General features: G+C 52.2%; 1 protein-coding gene and 1 long non-coding RNA gene across 2 annotated transcripts; one reads left to right on the top strand and one right to left on the bottom strand.

Annotated features, from left to right (window-relative positions):
- Positions 1 to 382: 382 nt before the first annotated feature.
- On the bottom strand, positions 383 to 14,552 carry LOC116940752 (E3 ubiquitin-protein ligase NEURL3-like). The gene is made up of 4 exons (XM_076065962.1): positions 14,411 to 14,552; positions 6,693 to 6,920; positions 5,681 to 5,947; positions 383 to 4,324 (listed from the first exon to the last, which is right to left on the bottom strand). The coding sequence occupies exons 1-4, from the start codon at positions 14,550 to 14,552 to the stop codon at positions 4,008 to 4,010; spliced, it is 954 nt and encodes a 317-aa protein (XP_075922077.1). The 3' UTR covers positions 383 to 4,007.
- Positions 10,730 to 16,523, top strand: LOC142924174 (uncharacterized). Its single transcript, XR_012941358.1, has 2 exons — positions 10,730 to 14,337; positions 14,462 to 16,523. It is a non-coding gene; the product is annotated as an uncharacterized LOC142924174 (long non-coding RNA).
- Positions 16,524 to 23,239: the final 6,716 nt, after the last annotated feature.

The following is a 23,239-nucleotide window of genomic DNA, read 5'->3' as shown; positions in this document are numbered from 1 at the left end:
ACGAACCCCGGCCACCCGAGTTCGATTCCTGCTCACGGCCAACGCCGGTGACGATTATTTGAACCGGTCCTGGGTCTCCCTTGGTGTAGCGGTGTGGAGTAAACATCGCCACTGGGGAGACAAAGGCGGCCGGGCGTGGTGCTGGCCACCCACCCCCTCGTGTCCCGTTCCGGCCTTCATCGGTGCTACTCGCTAACAGCACTTGCCCCAACAGTCTGTGGAGGCTACACGGGGGGTTTTTGTCTTTGGTTGTTCCCCATCCAGGTGCCGCTGTCCAGGTTCGATCCCAGCCCTGCCGAGGCTGGCGGCCGCGTTCTGCGTTAATTGGTCGCAGGTGACCTCACAGGACTCGATACAAAAAAACTTCAGGAGACTTTATATATTGTTTTTGAAGACACCAGTTTAATATTGTAGTGCAAATAATAATGACATATTACGTTGTGCTTTAACATTAATAATTAAATATGTATATACTGTAGTTAGAAGAGTGTAGCATTGTCGCCAGTACAGGAAGACTGCGATGCATTTAGCTTGGGTAACAGAGTACACATGATAGACACATGATGGATACATGTAAACATGAGAGGCGAGGTCTGTATTACAAGGGACAGGTATAAACCATTTAAACGATGCACACCATCGTACATTATATAAACTACAATCTCCTTGAATAAATATCGGCGTGTTTGTAACACCAGTTACCTGGGCATAGTATTTTTGTAATATCGGGATGCGTGGTGTCTCTACAACATTTACCACTTCGCAACGCCTCGCTTGAGTTCGGGAATGGTATCTGGTAGCTATATGGATTGTTGTTGTTGCTGCTGCCGGTGGTGGAGGGTGTTGCAGGCGAGGGTGTTGCAGGTGAGGGTGTGACAGGTGAGGGTGTTGCAGGCGAGTGTGTGACAGGTGAGGGTGTTGCAGGTGAGGGTGTTGCAGGTGAGGGTGTGACAGGTGAGGGTGTTGCAGGCGAGTGTGTGACAGGTGAGGGTGTTGCAGGTGAGGGTGTTGCAGGTGAGGGTGTGACAGGTGAGGGTGTTGCAGGTGAGGGTGTTGCAGGTGAGGGTGTGACAGGCGAGTGTGTGACAGGTGAGGGTGTGACAGGTGAGGGTGTTGCAGGTGAGGGTGTGACAGGTGAGGGTGTTGCAGGTGAGGGTGTGACAGGTGAGGGTGTTGCATGTGAGGGTGTTGCAGGTGAGGGTGTTACAGGTGAGGGTGTTGCAGGTGAGGGTGTGACAGGTGAGGGTGTTGCAGGTGAGGGTGTTGCAGGTGAGGGTGTTGCAGGTGAGGGTGTTGCAGGTGAGGGTGTGACAGGTGAGGGTGTTGCAGGTGAGGGTGTGACAGGTGAGGGTGTTGCATGTGAGGGTGCTGCAGGTGAGGGTGTTGCATGTGAGGGTGTTGCAGGTGAGGGTGTGACAGGTGAGGGTGTTGCAGGTGAGGGTGTTGCAGGTGAGGGTGTTGCATGTGAGGGTGCTGCAGGTGAGGGTGTTGCATGTGAGGGTGTGACAGGCGAGGGTGTGACAGGTGAGGGTGTTGCAGGTGAGGGTGTGACAGGTGAGGGTGTTGCAGGTGAGGGTGTTGCAGGTGAGGGTGTTGCAGGTGAGGGTGTTGCAGGTGAGGGTGTTGCAGGTGAGGGTGTGACAGGTGAGGGTGTTGCAGGTGAGGGTGTGACAGGTGAGGGTGTTGCAGGTGAGGGTGTTGCAGGTGAGGGTGTGACAGGTGAGGGTGTTGCAGGTGAGGGTGTGACAGATGAGGGTGTTGCAGGTGAGGGTGTGACAGGCGAGTGTGTGACAGGTGAGGGTGTTGCAGGTGAGGGTGTGACAGGTGAGGGTGTTGCATGTGAGGGTGTTGCAGGTGAGGGTGTGACAGGTGAGGGTGTTGCAGGTGAGGGTGTTGCAGGTGAGGGTGTGACAGGCGAGTGTGTGACAGGTGAGGGTGTTGCAGGTGAGGGTGTTGCAGGTGAGGGTGTTGCATGTGAGGGTGTTGCATGTGAGGGTGTTACAGGTGAGGGTGTTGCGTGACCCGGGGGCTTCATCCCAACGTCCGTGGTCAACATGGCCCACGGTCAACATGGCCCACGGTCAACATGGCACGTCACGTTCCGGAGGCCGAGCGCCGTGGAGGGAAAGTGTCGCCAGAGGCAGCGTGGCCGTGGCCGTCCTCGCGCGCGTCCTGCGCCGCCGCCGCCGCCGGCTCGCGGCCCAAGGCAGACAACCGCCCTGGTAAATACTGCCCGGTTAAAAACTTCACGTGACGTGCGCCGGCAAATCATGGTCTAAACGTACAAAACATTTATATTTACTCTCACATTGCCTCATTGGGTAAAGCTACATGACAACTTCTGCTGCGAACCTACGGACAACGTGCAGCATATGCACCATATGCTGGACGCGATAGAGATAGCTTGAACAGTCCGGCTCCCAATCCCTTGGTCGTGCTAGACGGTCACCCCGTGACGGCGCCGCTGGAGAGGCCACGGAGCCACCGTGTTGGTTGTCAAACGGCCTGCAAGCGTGCGTGTGCCTCGGTGGTGATTAATGTTTGGACCAACATCTCTCTCATGCAGAGTAAATGTTGCCACATTGAGATGCCGTTACGTCTGTGCACATGTACAACCCTTATCTCAATCCACTGCAGGATGAGTCACGGGGGTTGCTTGACTCCACTTCACCACACTGGTCAGTGTGGTTGGTGAAGACAGGTAGCATAGAAGTAAAGTACAATGATGGATTATGCCGCACTGCCATCTGCTGCCCACGACTTAGCCCCTAAGCGTGATGAGAACGTTGTGTGTGCGTCCATCTCTGCACTCTCCAGGTTCCCGTCTACTTCCCATCGTAGATCTGATGAGACGGGTACTTTCTGAGTGAGTTGGTCATTAGTTAACATAGGCAATTCCTATCATCATCATCATCACGAATGCACCACAGTATTGGCTACACCGTAGTTGACAAGCATCAGAGTTCTGAGGTTATGGAAATCACAGCATCAGGGAAAGTGCAACATTTGCGTACAGTTGTTGTTCCTTTACAGGGAAGAATTCTGCAGTCCGTGTGCATTCTACAGCATCCACCGATCGCGTCTGTATGGTGTGCAGTACTTCTTCTTCTTCTGTCGTACGGCGTGGTGCAGAGATAAGCGACCGATGTTCGCGATGGCCACAACCTCCACGTCTGGCTTCTGCCGCCGTCTCACGGCGCCGGCCGTCGGTGGCGAGTCTCTTCGGCGCTTCCGTTCGGGGCTCTCCATGGTCGGCCGGCAGTCGACCGCACGCCACATCGGCCGTGCAACGTCCGTCGTTCAGAGTTTTTGGGCGATCGAAAAGCCGGGAAGGCTCGCAAACCCCCGACTCGTATTTCGCGCCGATGGGTAGCAGGGGACCCCACGGGGGTCCTGCTGCGAGCGAACGCGAACCGCCCGGCGTCTGATCTCGGCTCAAAGTCGCGTCACCCGCGGCCGTGCCGGGCCACGCACGGCACGGCCCTTCTGGCCCGTGCCTCCGCCCGCAGAGGCCTCTCGTGCCAACGGAGCTCGATAGGAGCAGTAGATGCGGATGACGCTAGCTCACAGCTCGCTAGGAGCAGTAGATGCGGATGACGTTAGCTCGCAGCTCGCTAGGAGCAGTAGATGCGGATGACGTTAGCTCGGAGCTCGCTAGGAGTAGTAGATGCGGATGACGTTAGCTCGCAGCTCGCTAGGAGCAGTAGATGCGGATGACGTTAACTCGCAGCTCGCTAGGAGCAGTAGATGCGGATGACGTTAGCTCGCAGCTCGTTAGGAGCAGTAGATGCGGATGACGTTAGCTCGCAGCTCGCTAGGAGCAGTAGATGCGGATGACGTTAGCTCGCAGCTCGCTAGGAGCAGTAGATGCGGATGACGTTAGCTCGCTAGGAGCAGGAGATGCGGATGACGTTAGCTCGGAGCTCGCTAGGAGCAGTAGATGCGGATGACGTTAGCCCGCAGCTCGCTAGGAGTAGTAGATGCGGATGACGTTAGCTCACAGCTCACTAGGAGTAGTAGATGCGGATGACGTTTTTGCACGGGCAGCGACACAGGGGGCACTCACAGAGCAGCGTGGCGCACGTCTCGCACACGCAGTAGTGCCCGCACGGGACGAAGGCGGCCTGCCGCGGCCCGTGCATGCACACGACGCACTCCGTGCCGACCGGCGTGCACGCGGCGCACAGGGAGACGTCGCGTGGCGGTGACGGCGGTGGCGGCGGTGACGGCGGTGGTGGCGGTGTGCGGAGCGCCAGGGGCGCGATCGGGAGAGTGACACGTGCGGAGCTGCGCCCCGAGCAGACGGGCGGCTGGACGGTCGTGCCTGTTGGACACAGACACGGGTCGAGCATTCGCTGTGAACTCTCAATGGCATTGCGCACGCGTGACCGGTAAACCCAGTGCTTGCACAAGAGACGATTCGATGCAAAATGTTGAAATCTCTCCGATGTGTACGCCACGATGTCCGACGTTTCGCTACCGCGAGCCGTCGGACGCCGTGCGCCGAACAACACACGGCACAACGCAAACCCACAACAGAGGACTCTACTGTCCAGCACGGCCGTGAAGACCGACGCGGTGGTAATTTGGCTTTGTGAATGTTTCGTCTCGCCGAACTTCTTTTACTGGTGCCGATCACAATGCCGGTTCGGGCCACGCGCTGGGATTCCTCACTCCCAGCCGACCCGAGCCCCAGCAGTGGAAGTGAACGGGGAGCTCCCTTGGCCATCGCTCGCAAGCCGCGGCTGCTGTTGGAGCAGCCGCGGCTGACTTTGGGTAGCGCTTGGTGGGGCGATGGCGACCAAAATTCGGCTGAGAGCGATATAAGAATACATTTGAACAAACTCGTTGTTCTCGTCAAGAAAGTACTGCAGGCGTACAGTTGCACGCAAAGTGGCACACACACCTCTACTAAAGTATCTGGTTGGGCGGCTTTGATTTGTTTTGTCATAGCGCTGTGAAGTTGCGTGCATGATTTCCTTCAACTTAAATGTCCCAAAATCTCGTGTAAATTTTAAAGAAGTCTCCGAAGAGAGGGCCAAATGACAACGGCTGCAGCTGAGTAAATCAGATGAGGGGAATGAGAACGTGAAGAGTTTCCCCCAGGGAATGAAGTGGCTAAAGAGAGGAGAGAGTTGGAGGGAGAGTTGAGCGTGTGGGGATGGGGCTCGGGAGAGAGTGGCATTGGCACGAGGGGGGAGGCCAGGCTGAGCTGCATGTGAAGACTTCTCAAAACTCGTCAAGGAGCGTAAACCCCCCGGTCACCCTCGCAGCGGCGGCTCTTGGTTTGTCACCGGGCAAAGGCGGCGGTGACCGCGTCGCGCTGCGCTTTCAGACGCGCTTCTGCGGCCGTCTGGAACGCTCTTTCCTTCCGATATCAGGAAGCCACGGAAGCTATGCACTTATAAATCTAGATTGAAACCTCATTTCTTTTGAACTGCGTTTGGTGTGTTAGTTTGTTGTCCTTCCCACGGTTGGCTACGTACGGTGCTAAAGAAGTTCAACGTACGCACGTGCCAACCTCAAGTTCCGTTCACCTCGCGTGATTTTGACGAAAGTGACCGTAGCCCCCGGTTGACAAACAAAGACGCGGACGCAGGGACGCGCAGGGGGGGGGCGGGAGGGGGTGGGGACCCTGTGTGTGAGTGCGCGAGAAAGAGCAGCCGCAGCAGCAGCGCACCGAGGAGCTGCACGTCCCGCGTGGTGCCGTACACGTCCACGACGGCCCAGAGCGGAAGCCGCGCCTCCACGCGTCCCTTCAGGCGCCAGACCCTCGCGCTGCCGTGCCGGCGCGAACTCCCGGGCAGCCAGGCGCTGCAGAACATGCTGCCGTCCGCCTGCACCCAGAAGGCGATCTCGGCACCCTGCACGGCCAACTCCTCGGGCACGCGGTCCGCCCAGCTGCCGCGCTGGTCCACCAGGTCCGGCAGCGCGTACGGTGGCAGCGCTGCACGGGCGCGTGGTGGTGTGGTGGGGGGGGAGGGAGAGAAGGCGTGTGGGTTAGGCGGATGACGAACGCGGTTTTTTCCGGCGAAGGCCGGAGGTGGTCGTTTTGGTTAAAATTGCTCGCCGCGATCGGCCGGCTCGCGTGGGGCTGAACGGCTTCGATTGCGGATGCTGCCACGGTAGCGCGGGTTCTGGGTGGCGGCGTTGACGACACCGGCACGTCGTCGTCACGTGCTCGGTGGACAATAGAGAGGACTTCATGCAAAGGTGCAGTCCTTTGACAAAAAAAACCCCAATGTGTTTGTGTTGTGCATTGCCCCACGACGCTATCCGGCTTGGTGCGGCTCCCTGGAGGCAGCTGTCCCGCGACATCTTTACGTCTTCCCAGGTCGTTATAAGCCCGTTGCGTGACAATAGACCACTCAAGGTTCGCACAACGTTACTCGGTGCTGGCCCGCAATGGTGCGCGGTTCGGGGTGACTGCTGCAAAGTGTTTCCCAATTGGACCGCGTGACACTGGCACACGTGGGCCTACTTTTCCCAATTGGACCACGCGACTTCACTTTTCTCCGAAATCACGAAATCTGCAACATCCACTGGTAAGCAGCGTTGGGGCGCTTCACGCTCCCGGCAGCGTTAACCGGGGTCGGCCGTGTTTGGCTGAACCCGCGGAACTTCTTCTGCGACCGCCTCGAACCGCGGGGGGGGGGGGGTGGGTAGGTCGGCACGAGGGGGCGCGGACTCACGCAGCGCCATGGTGTCGGGGTCGCGGCTCGTGAACCCCACGCGCAGCGCCCCCTGCCACTCGGAGTCGCGTGTGCCCAGGCGCACGTGGACGCGCTCGCACGTGCGCACGGGCCGCGCGCTCAGCGCCAGCCCCCCGCAGAAGCCCTTGCGGCGCGTGGCGCGCGTGCCCCGCTCGTCCAGGCGCACGTTGGCACCGCGCACGGACGCATGGAAGTGCAGGTCGGTGCCTGGTGCGAGACGGGATGGGCGGGGGGGACACGGGGATGAGAGATAATGATGATAATTATTACATTCTATAGAGCGTGATTCGTGCCAACAACATCCCGCGACGCTGTGCATTAATTATATTTAAGGGCCAAATCACATATACGTGGTTGGGTATGCACGGTGCGAAATAAGCCCAACACACACACAGGTAGCAAGCAAATGAAAACCCTAATTCAAAGCGACATAAAAAATGAACAAACAAAATTTCAGAAATGTAACCGGAAAAGGCACAAACAACAACAACTACAACAATTATCAACACAAAGGGATGGGAGAAAGCAATGCTTATATATTTTAATTTATTCTCTTTATGTATCTTTTACAAGTGTGAGTTTTCGTTGCAACGTTTGTCTTTGTAAATGTGTTATCGTAACGCGTGTGCAGTGGTCTTACGCTTGGCAGTAATAAAGGCGCTCTACAGATAACGATTATTAATAATGAGGCAAACGGATTGCGCATCAAGACGCCACTGACGCCAAATGTAAATAATGAGCTCATTGGAAGTCGTGGGCACATTGCGCGCGGATGTCTTGTGGCTGATCTGTCGCTGAAAGACACCGCAACAAGTGGATGTCGTGAACACGTGGGGCTGCGTGCATTCAATGCGTTCGCAGGAAGTTCTCTAAACGCGTGCTGTGGTGAAGCGGTGTCGCAATGGTTAGCGCAGCACACTGGGGTTCTGGCTACCCGAGTTGGATTCCTCGTCACGGCTAACATCAGTGGCACGCAATGTCTAAACCGGTCACCCCCCTCCCCACCAACCCGCACTGCCCAGCCTGGTGAAGTATGGCCACTCACTGACATGGCATCCAGCAGTGGATTAACAAAGGGTTGCGCACTTTTATATTTATTCCAGTATTCTGTCCACTGAACAAGGGTAGAGTTCACGAGCGTACACACAGGAGACGTATTATGACGTGCACAGAGAGGATAGTGTAAGGAGGTATTTACATAAATTTCCACGTGACAAGCCACTCCGTTGAGCGATCTTTTGTGATAGCCAGGTGGCGTCTGAATAAGAGCTGTACATAGCTCAGTGGGGCTTACCTAGAAAAACTAAAATATTTAGAGTTTTAACAAAACAGCGACGAATGCAGTAAGAGGGTGTACACACCCTAAACGGAAGTGAATTAAAATGTTACAACTGCTGTGGATAAACGTGATTTCTACTGTGATTATTTAAGGACGACATCGCATTTACATCGGGTCAATTCTATCGGCTCGTCACGCCGTGAGAACAGCCCAGCGCCTTGCCACACGGTTAGCGCATCACTCCGCACTTCCAGGTGCGCTTCTGCGGCCGTCTGGAACGCTCTTCCTTCCGATTCTAGGAAGCTACTGGCGCTTTGCGCTTTTAAATAATAATCATCATCATCTAGATTGACAAACTCGTTTTTTTGGGACTGCTTTTTGTGTGTTAGTTCGTTGTCCTTCCCCCACACCTCCGATTAGCACGGTTGGCTACGCATGGTACGAAATAAGTTCAACATACATCACTATACACTACTATACCCTACACTAGGCACACTTTGCTATACACTGACAAATACAAAACTATACTAAATTTAAAACTAATTACTTTTGACCTGCTTTTTGCTGTTGTGTTTAGTTTGTGTTGTTTCATTACTTACTGCCAGCGCGCTAAAATTAAGTAAAACAAGCATTCATGCAATTGGCATTTGCAAAACACTCCCCAACGATTACAGAAATGATGACCTGTAAAAATTACTCAGTTGTGGAACAAGCAGAGCAGCATTGCCCCCTGCTGAGAGAACTTGACAGAGCCCTCTTAAACAGAGTATCTCTCTCTCAGCGGGCAATCACCAAATGGAATACAAGCGGCTAGACTTCGAATCCCCAATAATAATAATTCACGAAGCACCTGATCGTCACTTTGGAGGAAACCAACATTTCCTGTGCCGAGTAATTAACACACGGGGTTGTATTTCCCGGCAGATCGTATCTTAAATTAGTTTGTGAAACTGGAACGATTACGTGGTTCAAGGCATACGTTCGGTTTTGTTTATCGCGTTGCTTTGTCTCAAATCAAAAAGAAACGCGTACACCTCCGCGGGAGATATCAAACAAACATCAACACGCGACATCGTGTCAACACCGGGGCTGCGATTCATGACATCACCGGACACCGCCGCCTGCCACACACAAACCCGTTCGTCTGGTCATCTCGGTCATCGTCTTTGCCATTATCCACAAAGGCCACCGAGGTAGAATAATAATGCACTGCACAGGACGAGCTCAGTGGCACTGATGCCACGCATTCGGAATAACTTGACACATACATGTACGTGTTTAGATTCTCGTCACTCCACTGCTGGATGAAGGTCATGGTGAGGGGGGGGGAGGTGGTTGATCGACCATATGGTAGGGGTGAGTTCATCCCCAGGACAACCACCGTTGACTTATCTACTCGACAGGAACGACGGGCCGAGTCGACCCTCAATTGCGAGTCGCTCGCGCCCGGCCGGTTACTGTGTCCCCCCATCTCGGAATGAATGCGGGGAAGGACCGAGCGAGAGGAAGGATAGACGGCGACTCTTGCACGGCGAGGCAAACCCGGCATAGCTTCAGCGTGCGACCAGCCTCGCGTGGAAACTCTCGCCGCTGGCGCATGAGATCCACCCGCATGTGAAGAGACCTCGTGCGTCCCAGCACCACGCGTGCTCGTGCAGAGCCACGCAGCAGAGACACGGCCCCGGCACAGCAGCGTGGAGGGGGGTGGCCTCAGAGCGAGCCCACGTGGCACGGCGCTGCCATCCACACGTCGCTCCCCCCCCCCACCCTTGCTGCTGAGCTGCTCCTCGCTTCGCGATCGCCCCTAGGTCTATTGAGCCATCAGTGAGCCATCGGAGCCAGGGTGTCCATTACTCCAGGGCACGGAAATATCCAGCGCAGCGACGGCAGCCACAGCCTCGATATCTCCTCACTACTCGCAGGGCGAGGCACGGGCCGAGCTCTCCACGCGGCAGGCAGACGCACGGGGCTGGCAGGCGCCGGTGAGCCCAGATGGTGGCCGTCGACATCACTACCAACAGGCGTGGGAATGAGCACAGAGGAGGCTGTGTGTATGTTGAACTTCGTTCGCACCGTACGTAGCCAACCGTGCTAATCGGAGGTACTTTTGTTGAATGAGGGTGACTTTAGTCCAGGTCAGGCGTCCAGGCAGGATCGCGTATCGGTGAGCTCAGCTTGAAAAGGGCGCTCGTGGAGAAGACCCCAGGGAGACTCAACGTGAATGGAATCCACGCCGAGGTCGTGCCACCTTGGAATGAGTGTCCACGTGGGAGTGGTTCTGGTCTCAGTTGGAATGAGTGTCCACGTGGAAGTGGTTCTGGTCTCAGTTGGAATGAGTGTCCACGTGGGAGTGGTTCTGGTCTCAGTTGGAATGAGTGTCCACGTGGGAGTGGTTCTGGTGTCAGTTGGAATGAGTGTCCACGTGGAAGTGGTTCTGGTCTCAGTTGGAATGAGTGTCCACGTGGGAGTGGTTCTGGTCTCAGTTGGAATGAGTGTACACGTGGGAGTGGTTCTGGTCTCAGTTGGAATGAGTGTCCACGTGGGAGTGGTTCTGGTCTCAGTTGGAATGAGTGTCCACGTGGGAGTGGTTCGAGTCTCAGTGGGAATGAGTGTCCACGTGGGAGTGGTTCTGGTCTCCGTTGGAATTAGTGTCCACGTGGGAGTTGTTCTGGTCTCAATTGGAATTAGTGTCCACGTGGGAGTGGTTCTGGTCTCAGTTGAAATGAGTGTCCACGTGGGAATGGTTCTGGTCTCAGTTGGAATGAGTGTCCACGTGGGAGTGGTTCTGGTCTCTGTTGGAATGAGTGTCCACGTGGGAGTGGTTCTGGTCTCAGTTGAAAAGAGTGTCCACGTGGGAGTGGTTCTGGTCTCAGTTGGAATGAGTGTCCACGTGGGAGTGGTTCTGGTCTCAGTTGGGATTAGTGTCCACGTGGGAGTGGTTCTGGTCTCAGTTGGAATGAGTGTCCACGTGGGAGTGGTTCTGGTCTCAGTTGGAATTAGTGTCCACGTGGGAGTGGTTCTGGTCTCAGTTGGAATGAGTTGTCCGATGGAGGCCGTTCTCTTTCCTACAGGGATATTTAATGACGACACCCAAGTCCCTTGTCGCTGTGATGGGGCCTAGAGAGTAGCTTCGTGGCAGCCTGTCCAACTCACGAGCAGCGCTGCCGAGTCGCCTATGAATTGGAGGCCTAGGGTTGGCGGATCATGAAGTTGCGTGAGAATCCCACACATTGTAACTTTACTTGATATTCTGCTCACGTGGCTCCAGGTGGTACGCGCGACGCATGCCGCGTGTCCGTCGCGTCTCGATGCGGAAGGCATCTCGCATCTTCGAACGCTGTTCGAGTTGGGAGTGCGACCTCGATCGCTTTTACGTTTGGCGGCCAATCGGTCAGCGGTTCGAGACGGACGCAGGAGAAGAGAAACACCAACGGGCGACCACAAAGACTGGGTGAATAGTAACGGCAGGGGGGCCGTTCTTTATGTTTATTTTCATGTATTTTTTTGAATCACCGCTGCGGGCAGTTGGCTCTGCGGTTGTGAGAGGGACCCCCCCCCACCGCTACCCCCCCCCCGCTCTCTGCGATTGTGCCCGCGACGCCACACGAGCGTGCGAACGCGTCCCGACAAGCGCGGGCACGAGTGGAGGCGCGATCGCCTCGCGTCTCCACTCCACCACGGCGGCTCCCCCCACCCCCCACAGCTCTCGCTGCCTCGCTCGCCGTGCCTCGCCGCATTCACGCTTCTACAACAACACGCACGTTAAGTTATTTCTCTTTTTTTTTACAATAACACCCCTTCAAAAAATTATATATATATTATTCCCCGCGGTCGCGTGGATTTTTCTGCGGGTCCTGTTTTTTTCCCCTCCACATTTAGAATCAATATGTATTTGGCGGTATGATGTATTACTAGCCTTTTGCCCGTCCAAGGACGGGTGTATTGCAGTAAATGTGAAACTTGCAAGCGAAAAGCAGACCGCGACGTGATATTCATTGCATCCATTCGTGTGCAATTTGTAAGGGCGCGGTGACACAGAACTATTTCATTTTAAGGTTTTAATCCCTTGTTCATCATAACGTCCTTCTCACTTTGATGTCTCAACATCGTTACGGAGATCACGTGACGTGAGGGTTCTGCTTTTGTAGTGAGGGTTGTCAGTTGACGCCGAGGAGGGAAACTCCCACTCATTGGTCTCCGCCATCCAACAACAGCCAATCAGAGTGACTCCGTGGTCAGTCCACCAACACCGATTGTCCACCCTCGTGTCAGCGACCTGCGCTTCACGGCCCACGCCAGCCTGTCTCGGTGTCCCGACCATCGTTGTGAAATCACCACCACCGCAACCACCACGTACCGAGCTGTGGGCTGAGATCTACAATGACTGCGACATTCGCTTCGGAACTGTTTGCAGCTGGACCCCAAGCCCCGTGGTAGCTAGCTACACCTGACACGTGGCAGCGGGAGACAGAACCTGCGGTTAAATGGAAGGCAAGGCGGTGACACGGCCGTGAATGGGACAGGATATAGCAAACTGTGGAACTCGATGGGAATTGGCTAGAACTCAGGGGCGATGGGTCATTTGCTGCGATGAAAACGTTTGTCTGGAACGGCTCCTCGGAGTAAATTATGAGAGGGCGGAACATTTTCTCAACGCAAGTTGAACACATGCTGCAGTGGGGGGGGGGGGGGGGACCACTACGCTGCTCGCTTAACTAATTTAAGCGGAAAGCCCAACGAAAAAATAAATAACCTTCTGTCACATATACAAGCACACGCACTCCAGGCATGCAGCCTCGTCCAATAAACGTGTGTAGATCACAAGGCCATGCATAAAACCATCGCCACCTTCACGAGGCCGCGCATCTCAAGAAGCGCGGTGCCTGTCTGCTCGACAAGTCGCTCCTCCCATGGCGAGACTCGAAATCCACGGGCACAGAGCGAAGTTGTATCAACAGAGGCGCGTGGAGAGGGCCCCACCCCCGTAGAACGGCTGGAGGAAACCGCTCACCACCCATCGGTAGTTCCCTGGGCGCACGCGCCTCGAATGAACAGCCACGTGGCCTTGCAGCTGCACTTAACATCTCATCACCGCGATTTTTGTTCGAGAGACATCGCACGTTCACCCTACGTCTAAACGCAATGGCATCTCAAGACACAGCCACCGAACGGTCTCACGTTCACGTGGCGAGGATCACTCCGTCAGAACGTAACAAGTGTCACCGTGCCTCCTCCTCGTTCACACGAGCATTGCGTGGCGCTGATATCATTTCGAAACCCAGTAACTGGTGCTGTTGGAACTTCCACATTTCTGCGTCGAGAATAAGAATACCCATAGCACTACTGCACTGCTGTTGACTTCCTAAATAATATACAGTACTTAACTTCACTGGCCCCAGAAGGATGATGGGTTGAATCGACCCCTGGCCAGGATCTTAACTCGAAACGTTTTGATGGTGAGGTGAGCACTCTGCAGCATCTTTATAATGGAGACTAGTCCCCATCGCAGGAATGTGGAATTTCCACCACGGGCACCGATACGCAACTGACATCACTGGTGTAGAAATGCCACCACTTCTCGTGCCGACCAACATCGTCGATTGTCGCTCAAGGGTGAAACAAATAGCACTCGAGACAACACACGTCCTGTCCGATACAAACAAACCCAAACACATTCGTCAACAGCGCTTCCTTACGGGGGATATGTACGATGTGTGACGCTTCCCCTTCGAAGAAGGGCCAGTGCCTGAAACGTCGCCGATGTGTGCTTGTGTGTGTACGTGTGTGTGTTTGTGTGTGCTTGTGTGTGTGTGCTTGTGTGTGTGCTTGTGTGTGCTTGTGTGTGTGCTTGTGTGTGTGCTTGTGTGTGTGTGTGCTTGTGTGTGCGCTTGTGTGTGTGCGTGCTTGTGTGTTTGCTTGTGTGTGTGCCCTGCCAAACCGCAGCAGTGTATCAGCGAACAACTCGATTGTATACATCGCCAGAGCGTCGTGTAAACACCTCGTGCTTTCGCTGGATGTCATCTCCAGCGAAGAGACACATTATGACCCAATTAGCGTCCCTTATCAGATACAAGCTGCTGTCATAATAAGTGTGCACCACGCTATCAACTCATCTCTATCGTTGTCTTCTTTAAACTATTTGAACCATTGTTGTTTTTTTCAGAAGCGACCTGGCAACAAATGATAGGTCGATGCGTGTTGATTCTGAAATGTGGAGGGAGAAACCGGAGACCCCGGAAAATAAAGCCACGCAACCACGGCGAGAAAGAAAATGCAAACTCCAAATATACAGCAGCAGGCGTCAGGCTCGGGATCGAACCGTCGACCTCCTGTATACCAGGAGAGGTAGTTAACACATCGTTGCAGCACACCTCTGTGTCCATGTTTGCATGTTTGGGAGCATTGCGAGTTTCTGTACCTCGAACCGCGTGCTTGTCCATCCCGTTCCCCATTCCTCCTCCGGGATGAGGTCTCCGCGGATCCTCCCGGCTCCTCCCGGCTCCTCTTACCGCAGCCGTCAACTCACGCGGCTTGCCGAGCCTCGGACTCGTTCCGCGCATAGAAGAGCCAGAACCCCCTGCGCCCCGGGCCGGGACTCAAACCCGCGACTCCACAACGCAGCTGCTGGGCAGCTTCGACGCCGAGCTGCGCCCCCTGCAAAATCTCTCCCCAGCAGTCACGCCCAGGCTCGTCGTGGTTGTCCGTGTACACAACACGTGTGCACAACACGTGTACACAACACGTGAACACAACACGTGCACGCACGCACGGAGGGAAGGTCAATGTATGTGCGTTGAAATTCTTTCGCACCGTACGTAGCCAAACGTGCTGATGATCCACTGTGCTCTGGCTCACGATATGGCGTGGAGGAGTTATAACGAGACCACCGCTGCCGTAGTCTGCCTGCCTGTTGCGAGCTCTCGCTCTTCCTTCCCGCGCGGGCGTTTGTTATTTAGTTGTAATGCTGCGCCCTTTTATTTTGTATAGAAGCGTGTTTGCGCGTGTCACGTGGGCCGCGCCGCGCTCCACTCACGCGTCCCTCCCTCCCTCCCCCCGCCGAGAATGCGAGGAGCGAGAAGCGCCACCCCGAGCGCCTCCCCCCCCCCGCAACACTCCCATATATTCTACTCGGCGGGGACGGGGGGGGAGTTCCACATTTTACTTTGGGAAAGTCCGGAACGTCAGGACTGCGAAACCCCCGGACTGTCCCTCCACAGGGCGCGTGGTGCGTGCAGGGCGATGTCGGGCCGAGGGGCCGTCAAGCAGGCTGGATGAGCGGTGTCTCCCACCCTCCCCCTACCCCCGTCATATCTGGAGTGGGAATCCTCTCCTAATAGATATCACAACAAAGCACTTGCAAACAAAATCAGATTAAATAAAAACAGCTGATTTACACTGTGTTTGTGTGTGACATTGAAGTTAATGTGTTTATCTCTGTATCTTGTCATGCGCAGTTCACAGACGTTCAATACACGTACATTTCTGATTATTATCAGCAGAGGGTTTCTGTTCATTGTTTTGTGTCAGTCTCAGGATAGTTGTACTGTTTTAACAATCATATCACTCGCCACTGATGTTAGCCGTGCCCATAAGTTAAACTCGTGTGTCCGCGTTTAAGGCGCTACATTCCCAGCGTTTGAAATAATGGGCTATCGAGCAGACCGCCGTGCAATCAGTCCTCCCTTAGGCTTTGGTTACCCCATCATGATGTGAACTCGGTAGTTTGAAGGGATGTCACGCTTTATTACAGAACTCCTCGTCTGGAGACGAGAGCACATGACAAGTCGTGTTCAACACACGAACTAGTCAATGCCATTATTTGGGATCGCGATTTGATTCTAGAATGTATATTTATATGGTTTGATGATTTACTCCATCTGTGTCTTGTTTGTACAGTTTGGTTTTCTCCATTCGACTCAATGGAACATCAACGCATCAGTTACATATAATTTGCATTAATCGCACATAACTTATTCTCACACGCAAAATGCATCATTATGTATTTGGAGAATGACAATCTATTTCAAATGGTGATTCGATGCTTCGTTACATGCATGCGAGAGTATATTCGATGGTGACAAGTTTTATTTTGTTTTACCAGATGATGCACTCTGGTCAACCGAGACAATTACAGAATAGTCAGACTTCTCTGCCATTGTGAGGCTATTATGAGCCGTGTGACGACTGCGTCATGCCCACCAAGGCACGCATCATAATAATTCGCCTGCTGTCGGCATGCCTCACTCACTCCGAGGTGCCGAGAGGGCCAACTCCTCCCGTTCCACGGGGACAATCAAAGTCATCGTCAGACCACGGCCACCCAGGGGGGATTTGTGGAGGTGATCGAGTGTCCACGAATCTAAAAGTCATCGTCCGCAGTGCCCCCGTTTGCAACAAGTTAATGTGGAAATTTTGATTTAAAGCTTTCGTGACTGCAGGGATTCATATTCTTGGTTCTTTCAGTAAAGTCACGTAGAAGGGAAACAATAAAATAATACAAATATGAAACAATAAAATTCTCACTAAGTTAATGTGTGCCGCATTCATTTACTTTTATTTGCGATTGGACCACTCGAAAGGGAGCTGGGTGGGTGGAGGCCACACGTGACTGGAAAATGAAGTGACGATGCTAATAGCAGCATGTGATAATTATACCCGGAGGCTGCTTTAATTAACATTCACGTGGACTCGGTGGAAGCCACCTAAGAGACAACACGGGCGCGCTCCGTGTGCTGTCGACAAGGAACACAGAGCACTTATAACACAGCGGGCTGTGCGTGGATATCCTAATGTCGAGGGCACATTCAGCGAGAAGGCTGTATATTTATGCAAATTATCGTGTGTTCGCAGGAAGGATCAATATAGGGCATCTTGTAATTTGACTCTCAATGTAATGTCGATGTTGTTGTGTGCTCAGCCTTCTGACTGTGCTGCCGTGTGGACTCTGGGAAAACAACCAGCCACGTGACTTTTGTCTCAACGAAACCGAACACCCATCGAAGGTGTCGTCACGAAGCGATGGACAGGTCAAGTTTGCCGTCTGCTTCTCGTGAACACGGGGGTCCTTGTCCACATCATCAGCCACTCGATTTCTATCCACGTCACCGACCTTTTCATTCCCCCACCCGAAGGGGCATTCCCTCCATCACAACGGGCACGGCTGCGTGTTGGGCATCTTGTCAAATCGGACGGAGTTGGGGTGGCACGTGGCGAAGCGATGTGGGGAGCAAGCCCGCCTGCTGTGTGGCGTCACTCCGCAGTGAGCACAGTGACGCGGTTCACCAGGGGACTAACGTTGACAACCACATGACGTCACGGTGAAGGCCCAGGTCTGCCGATCATGGGCCGATACTGAACGCAAGTTTCTCTCCAGGGCCTTCCCCGATCCCGGCCAGCGCCTGCTGGGAATGCCAGCCGAGTGGGTATTCTGCTTTTAACACCGAACAACCCCGCGATGAGACGAGTCTCAGACTTACGGGCCATCGTTGAAAGATAGAGAAGTGAAATTCAAATCGTGGAGACGCATTCTAGGAATTAGACCGAGAAACAAAAAAGGGAACACGCGCATCAGATGGAAAATCGTGAAAATTTCCAGTGATGAAATTTACAAATTAATTTTGTGGGGGGTGAGTCAATGCATAGCACAGCCAATGTTGAATTCCCACGGAATAAAACTCATTTTGTCCACCTCATACGAGTGAATGGCTGAGTTGAGCCCTGGCCAGGCTTTGAATTCACGACCTTTCTTATTGTGTGCCATGCCTTATGAGCAGTGTGCTACCCAGACCGATTCCACACAAACATACACAGCACACGTCTCCTGGTTTGTACAAAGGAAGAACAATTATACGCAACGTGTTATTTCAGAGCTCTAAAAAAAAGTCCCACTTTCGTCATGGGTCCCCAGAGGACATTTTTTACTGGTGAGCAAGACACGACTACTGAGTGTTTGGGGCCCAAATACAAAGTCGAGATTGATTGATGTGATGTGACCGCACCCGCTGTGGGTTGCTCGCACAGGTACACGCTTCCTGTCTTGATGTCACCCGACGGATGGTGTGGAACCGCGCTACTGCTGGAAGCCGTAGCGCGGCGCAACGGGGTCGTCACCGCCTGGCTTGGTACCCTCGTCGCAAGGCCAAGGGGAATGTTGGCCCAGAATCTGCTGCTCAGTCCCCCCCCCCTCCACCACTGAGCTCATCGACTCCACAAAAGCGGTTGGAAACTTCCATATTGATATTAACTCATATTGGTCCATAGGAAAAAAAAAGTCTTTGTTGCCTCGAAAAATAATGCAAACGCTTCAAATGTATATGCATAATGCCTTTATTTAAGAAGTTATGTTTAATGATGAAGAAGTTAATAATTCTAGATTTGAAGCTTTCGTGACTGCAATGATTCATACTCTTTGGTTTTATTCGGTAAAGTCACGTAGGTAAAATAAAATAAGAGAAACAATTAATTGTTAGAAACCTGAAGTCAGATTTATGAAGTGGTTTTATTTGCTCTCAATTTGCTCGTTTTTGGCAGAATGACGGCCTACGTTTGTTAAAATAAAAATCTGGATATTTTCGCCGTTTGTAATTCATCAAGAGAGTCTCCTCCATCCTGGGGACGCGTTCCGGCCATCACGACACTGGCCGTGGTTGTCTTCGTTGGGCACCTCACGGTGGCAACTCGATCGTTCCACAGCCTCAGGACAGCAAAATCAGGGACCTTGCCGCTTCCAGCTCCGCTATCGCAGGTTCCATCGGCGGCTCCCACCACCACCGCCGCCACACGTTCGACACTCTTTCGCAGCCGTTGAACCAGTTCTGTGTGCAATCCGAGAGCGAAATGTTTAACAAAGCTTACGACGCACGGATATTTTGTGCGCGTGATAAGTTAGGCTGTAAGAGTTGTGTGTTTATAAAGGCAACTTTTTTTATTTTAAAGAGATACTGATGCGGGTCAAGGCTAATGTACATGCGAGTTTTATCTTTACACAGTGCATCACGAGGAAGGGACACTTGTGAGTGTGGTGTAAACAGCACGTTTTTGTTGTTGTCATCTCTCCACTTGAACGCAAACATGGTTTAATTCCAAACTTGCAGCATAGTTCATCGGGTGTGTTCCACGGTCAAGTTCACCTCTTGAATCATAGATATGCATTACTCAAAACTAACAAGGGGAAGTATCCATGGCTGGTGACGCCAGTAAAAAAACGTTCCATCGTGGGAGGAGCGATGGGGAAGTGTTCATCGCGCTGCGGCGTGAACACCGTCGCTAGTTCGATGTCACTCGTGGCGACTCTCCAACCTAGAACCTCACCCAGATCCGGAAGAACGTTGGCGACCAGAGTAGAACAACGTGGACGTCCAGAATAAACAGCTCCCCGTTCGAGACCCAAACATCTCACCTCGCGGCTTTGACATTCCTCGTCGAAGACAACGGTGGCGGAAGCATCAACCGCATCAGATCGTCAACGGGTTGATGCGCACAGCTGTTTCATGAATGGATTGTGGCCCGTATCGTAAACACCCACGTCTGCCAGCCTTCAATGGAGGAAGAGGAAGAGGGAAATGACAACGAACTCTCTCCTGTTGACTTCTCGTGGCTAGCAGAATTCAACATTGGCATTGGGCTCCTGAACCACATGGCCATATTACGCAAGAATAGAAAAAGAGTGGCGAGCGATATCTGAATTAGTCATGCCCCCCCCGACCCCCAAATAAACCTGCACTGATAAAATGGTGAAGTATGGTCAAACAACCACCATGCCCATCTACTCACCCATCTACTCACTCACCCTCTCACTCACTCTCCGAATTAACTCAGTGATTCACCCAGTGACTCGCTCGCTCACGCTAGCGGTGTGCGAAACGAGGAACTCGCTGCTGGTCGCTGTTTGTGATTCGTCTCTGTCAGACAGTTCTGTTGAAGTAGACTCGCGATATGAATGTGATATTCATCATAAAAGAAAGTGTTCTAACTTCGGGGTGGATTCATTGACATGCTAATTTCTCTGCTCCAGCAGCTGCCCCAGCAAAAAACACCTCTCTCTCTCTGCCCCCCTCTCTCTCTATTTAAGGCCTCGACACAGAGGCATTGGGTCTCTGTGTGTCTATGTTGTGTGTCTATCTCTGTGTGTCTCTGTGTTGTTTCTCTCTGCTTGTGTGTCTGTCTGTGTGTCTCCGTGTCTTTGTTTTGTCTCTCTCTCAAATTTAGTTGTACCTGATGACGATTGCTTGTGGTGCAATCGAAACGTCGTATTCCATTATTACATTTATTTTCTTTCTACGTGACTTTACCGAAAGAACCAAAAAATAAAGTGTTCTTGTTAGATCGCGGAAATATAATTTGCCAGAATTGCGTTCTGGCAAATCGTCCGATGAAGCTGGTTGTTGTTGTTGTAATCACCAGCGAAACGTCACAGTACTCAAATTATAAATGTTGTGGGTTTACTCTCCAACACACCGGTGTGCTAAAGTAGTAACTAATTGGCACGTTTTGTTTACGTGACAAACCTTACCAATTGACTGCGTGGGGTGGTGGTGGGTTAACGTCACATTGATATGTACGCGATCTAACCCAATAAAACGTGAGTTGACTTCTGCGAAATCCCGTGCGTTACATTTCCTTTTGATAACCTTTGCACTGCAAGAGTCGTGCCATATTTATTTATTTACGTATCTCATCCAAACACTCTGAATTGACGAAGTTCATTGCAAGTAGGCATTGGTTTGGCTCGTTCAGAGTGGGAATTCACTTTTTTCCTTCAAAATCACCACGATCCTTAAGTCTGGAGAGTGGGGGTTACAGAACAAGTTCAAGATAACTCGTTACTTGTAAACAAAGTGCTTTGTGCAGTGATCACGCTCTCCTCTTATCACACCGATGCGAAGTGAACGTTACGAGCGACAACCACGTAACAGAGTGCTTGAAAAGTGCAACCCCTGAGCATACATATGAATTCGTGCAATTTAATAGCCACGCGTGAACTTGTGTCTGCACACTGTATCTTATTAAGAGTCCAACTCACGTGTACGCATTGCTTGCGCTGTCTTACACCGCTGTGTGTCTCTGCTTTTGTTCCCCAGCAACCAAGCGAGCACACACGGCCCTGCTGTATACAGGCACGCCACTATAGACGAGCTCTTCGAGACTAAACAACACTTCTATTGAAACCCTCCATACCGCCTCCCACCAAAAACTCGCACTGCCCCGCCGGGAGGTCGGACTGGCGAACTCGCGCTAACCGTGAACACGGATACGGCATCATCCCACGTAGTAAGAACAACAACAAGAATATGAAGGGTGTCAAGGCCGTAGCCATAGAGTGAACATTGGGGGGGACCAAATCTATTTTATAGCAATATATTGGGGGGGACATTTTGAGCATATTTGAATAGTGGGGGGGATGTGTGTCCCCCAATATATATTATAATTACGGCCTTGAAGGGTGTTATGGAGAATCCCGGCTTAGCGTTGTAAGTTCCCTTCACGTTGTAGCCTCAGACGCGTCCGAATAATCCCCAGGCTCAAGCAGTGAATGAATCACCGGCCACGGTTTCAAAAAGGGGAGTTTTCAGTGAACTCCCGTGTCGCTATTTTCCAGCACACGCGTGAAGTTGCGAGCTCCGCCCAAAGGCCCAAGGCTAAAGGGTGACCACGTCCATCATCACCAGTTTGATCTCATCCCGGCGGAGTACATTTGTTGTGGTCACGAGCGAGTATACTGAATTGTATGTTGGCCCAAATCATCCCTCAGAGAGGGATTCTGCAGACAGAGCCCACGCTCGTGAAAGCTCTTCTGTCACACCTACTGCAGGGCTGTCCCTGTTGTGCTCCACTTCTTGACCTGGGATGCACCCTGCACCCCCAGGGTTGCGAGATGCCCTTCCTGGGGTTGCGAGACATGGCCAGATTTTTTTTAAAGGTAAATAATCGAAACACAAATTAACCACGGGTACGTAAGTGCAACTACTTTTTTCATTGGACCCTATGGATTTAGGAACATTGTAAAAAAAATGTTTACGATTGAGAAGTAAAGGGACGCAAAGCTGCAGTAAAGGTTAAGAACCACTGTGCTACGGTATGTACAGCATTAGCATTCACTGCTTCAATACGTTATCTAATGTTGTTGAATGTAACTTTAAGAAGATCAAAGATTAATGGCTTGCCTAATAAGCATGCAGCACGAGTCTCGTGCCTGTGCGGTCACGCACTGATGGCGTTGACTGAATTGCAAACATTTTTTTAAGAAAAGAAAATACCACAGAGGATCAGGAATTTGTTTACACATTCGTGTCAAACATATTGTGCGTGTGTGTCTTTTGTTGTTACGTCCAAAAATGCCCATCAGTCTGAGGACTATTTTACAGGAGGGTCCTACTTGGGGATGTTTAGCAGATTCTCTGAATGAGTGCTTGGTTTGTCGGAGGAGACTGGAGTAGTCTGAGAAGACCCGCACACACCGGTCAAGTAACACACTCGAAAGCTCCGTACAGATGGTTTCAGGAATCCATTGTTGTACTGCGACGTCCTGAATTTCTCCCACTCAGTCTCCCAGTCCTAGCCCAACGAGGATTCAACCTTTGCCTGCGAATCCGACGATGCGCCTGTGTATATTCAGGGTGATTTGATTATTAGGCTCACAACACAACATCATACATCAGAGTCCGCTTTATTCTGTGTGTCGTGCAACGTTCTACACCTGTTGACGTCGCGTTGCGCCGGGGTAATAGGTTTACAAACACAAGCGAAAGAGGACAATGCTTTAAAAAAATAGAAACAGAAATGTACACGTGGGACTACATTTTTGAAATTGTACACATTCAACTTCAAAGTACAATTCTACAAAGCGTACAAAGGACTACTACTATGGCGTCAGCCCTCGACTGCACAATGCTAACAGGAACACGTGTTTCGTTTCCAAATATCTAAAACGACCAACTAATGGTTAAACGAAGTCTGTTCACAGCACTGCGTGACTGGAAAAGAAATGGGACGTCACTAAAATGAGCAATTGATGGTATGGGGCAAGCCGGAGAATAAAACACGAGAGTCGTGACGTGAACGACTAAAGTTTAAAGTGGGGTGACGATTCACAATGACTGTCAATCACTTCAATGGGCACCACCTCAATCAACTTGTGGAAACCGAAAGCTGAGTTAAGAATCTAATGCTGAAACCGAATAAAAAAATGTTGCCAACGTGCTTCCTCCTGTATCACCGTTGCAACTTTGACCCTTAACCGTGTATCGAC

Source organism: Petromyzon marinus, chromosome 9 (assembly GCF_048934315.1).
Source record: "Petromyzon marinus isolate PM22_M1 ecotype Great Lakes invasive population chromosome 9, UKy_Petmar_22M1.pri1.0, whole genome shotgun sequence".
NCBI classification, from domain to species: Eukaryota; Metazoa; Chordata; class Hyperoartia; order Petromyzontiformes; family Petromyzontidae; genus Petromyzon; species Petromyzon marinus.
The sequence above is the reverse complement of the archived record's forward strand: the minus strand, read 5'-3'. Positions and strand labels throughout refer to the sequence as shown.

Excerpts from the sequence above, each read along its gene's own strand:
- LOC116940752 (XM_076065962.1), bottom strand. The coding sequence starts at position 14,552 with ATGCGCGGAACGAGTCCGAGGCTCGGCAAGCCGCGTGAGTTGACGGCT. Across the intron at positions 6,921-14,410 it reads GGACAAGCACGCGGTTCGAG|GCACCGACCTGCACTTCCAT; the intron begins GTACAGAAACTC and ends GTCTCGCACCAG. Across the intron at positions 4,325-5,680 it reads GCGGGACGTGCAGCTCCTCG|GCACGACCGTCCAGCCGCCC; the intron begins GTGCGCTGCTGC and ends TGTGTCCAACAG.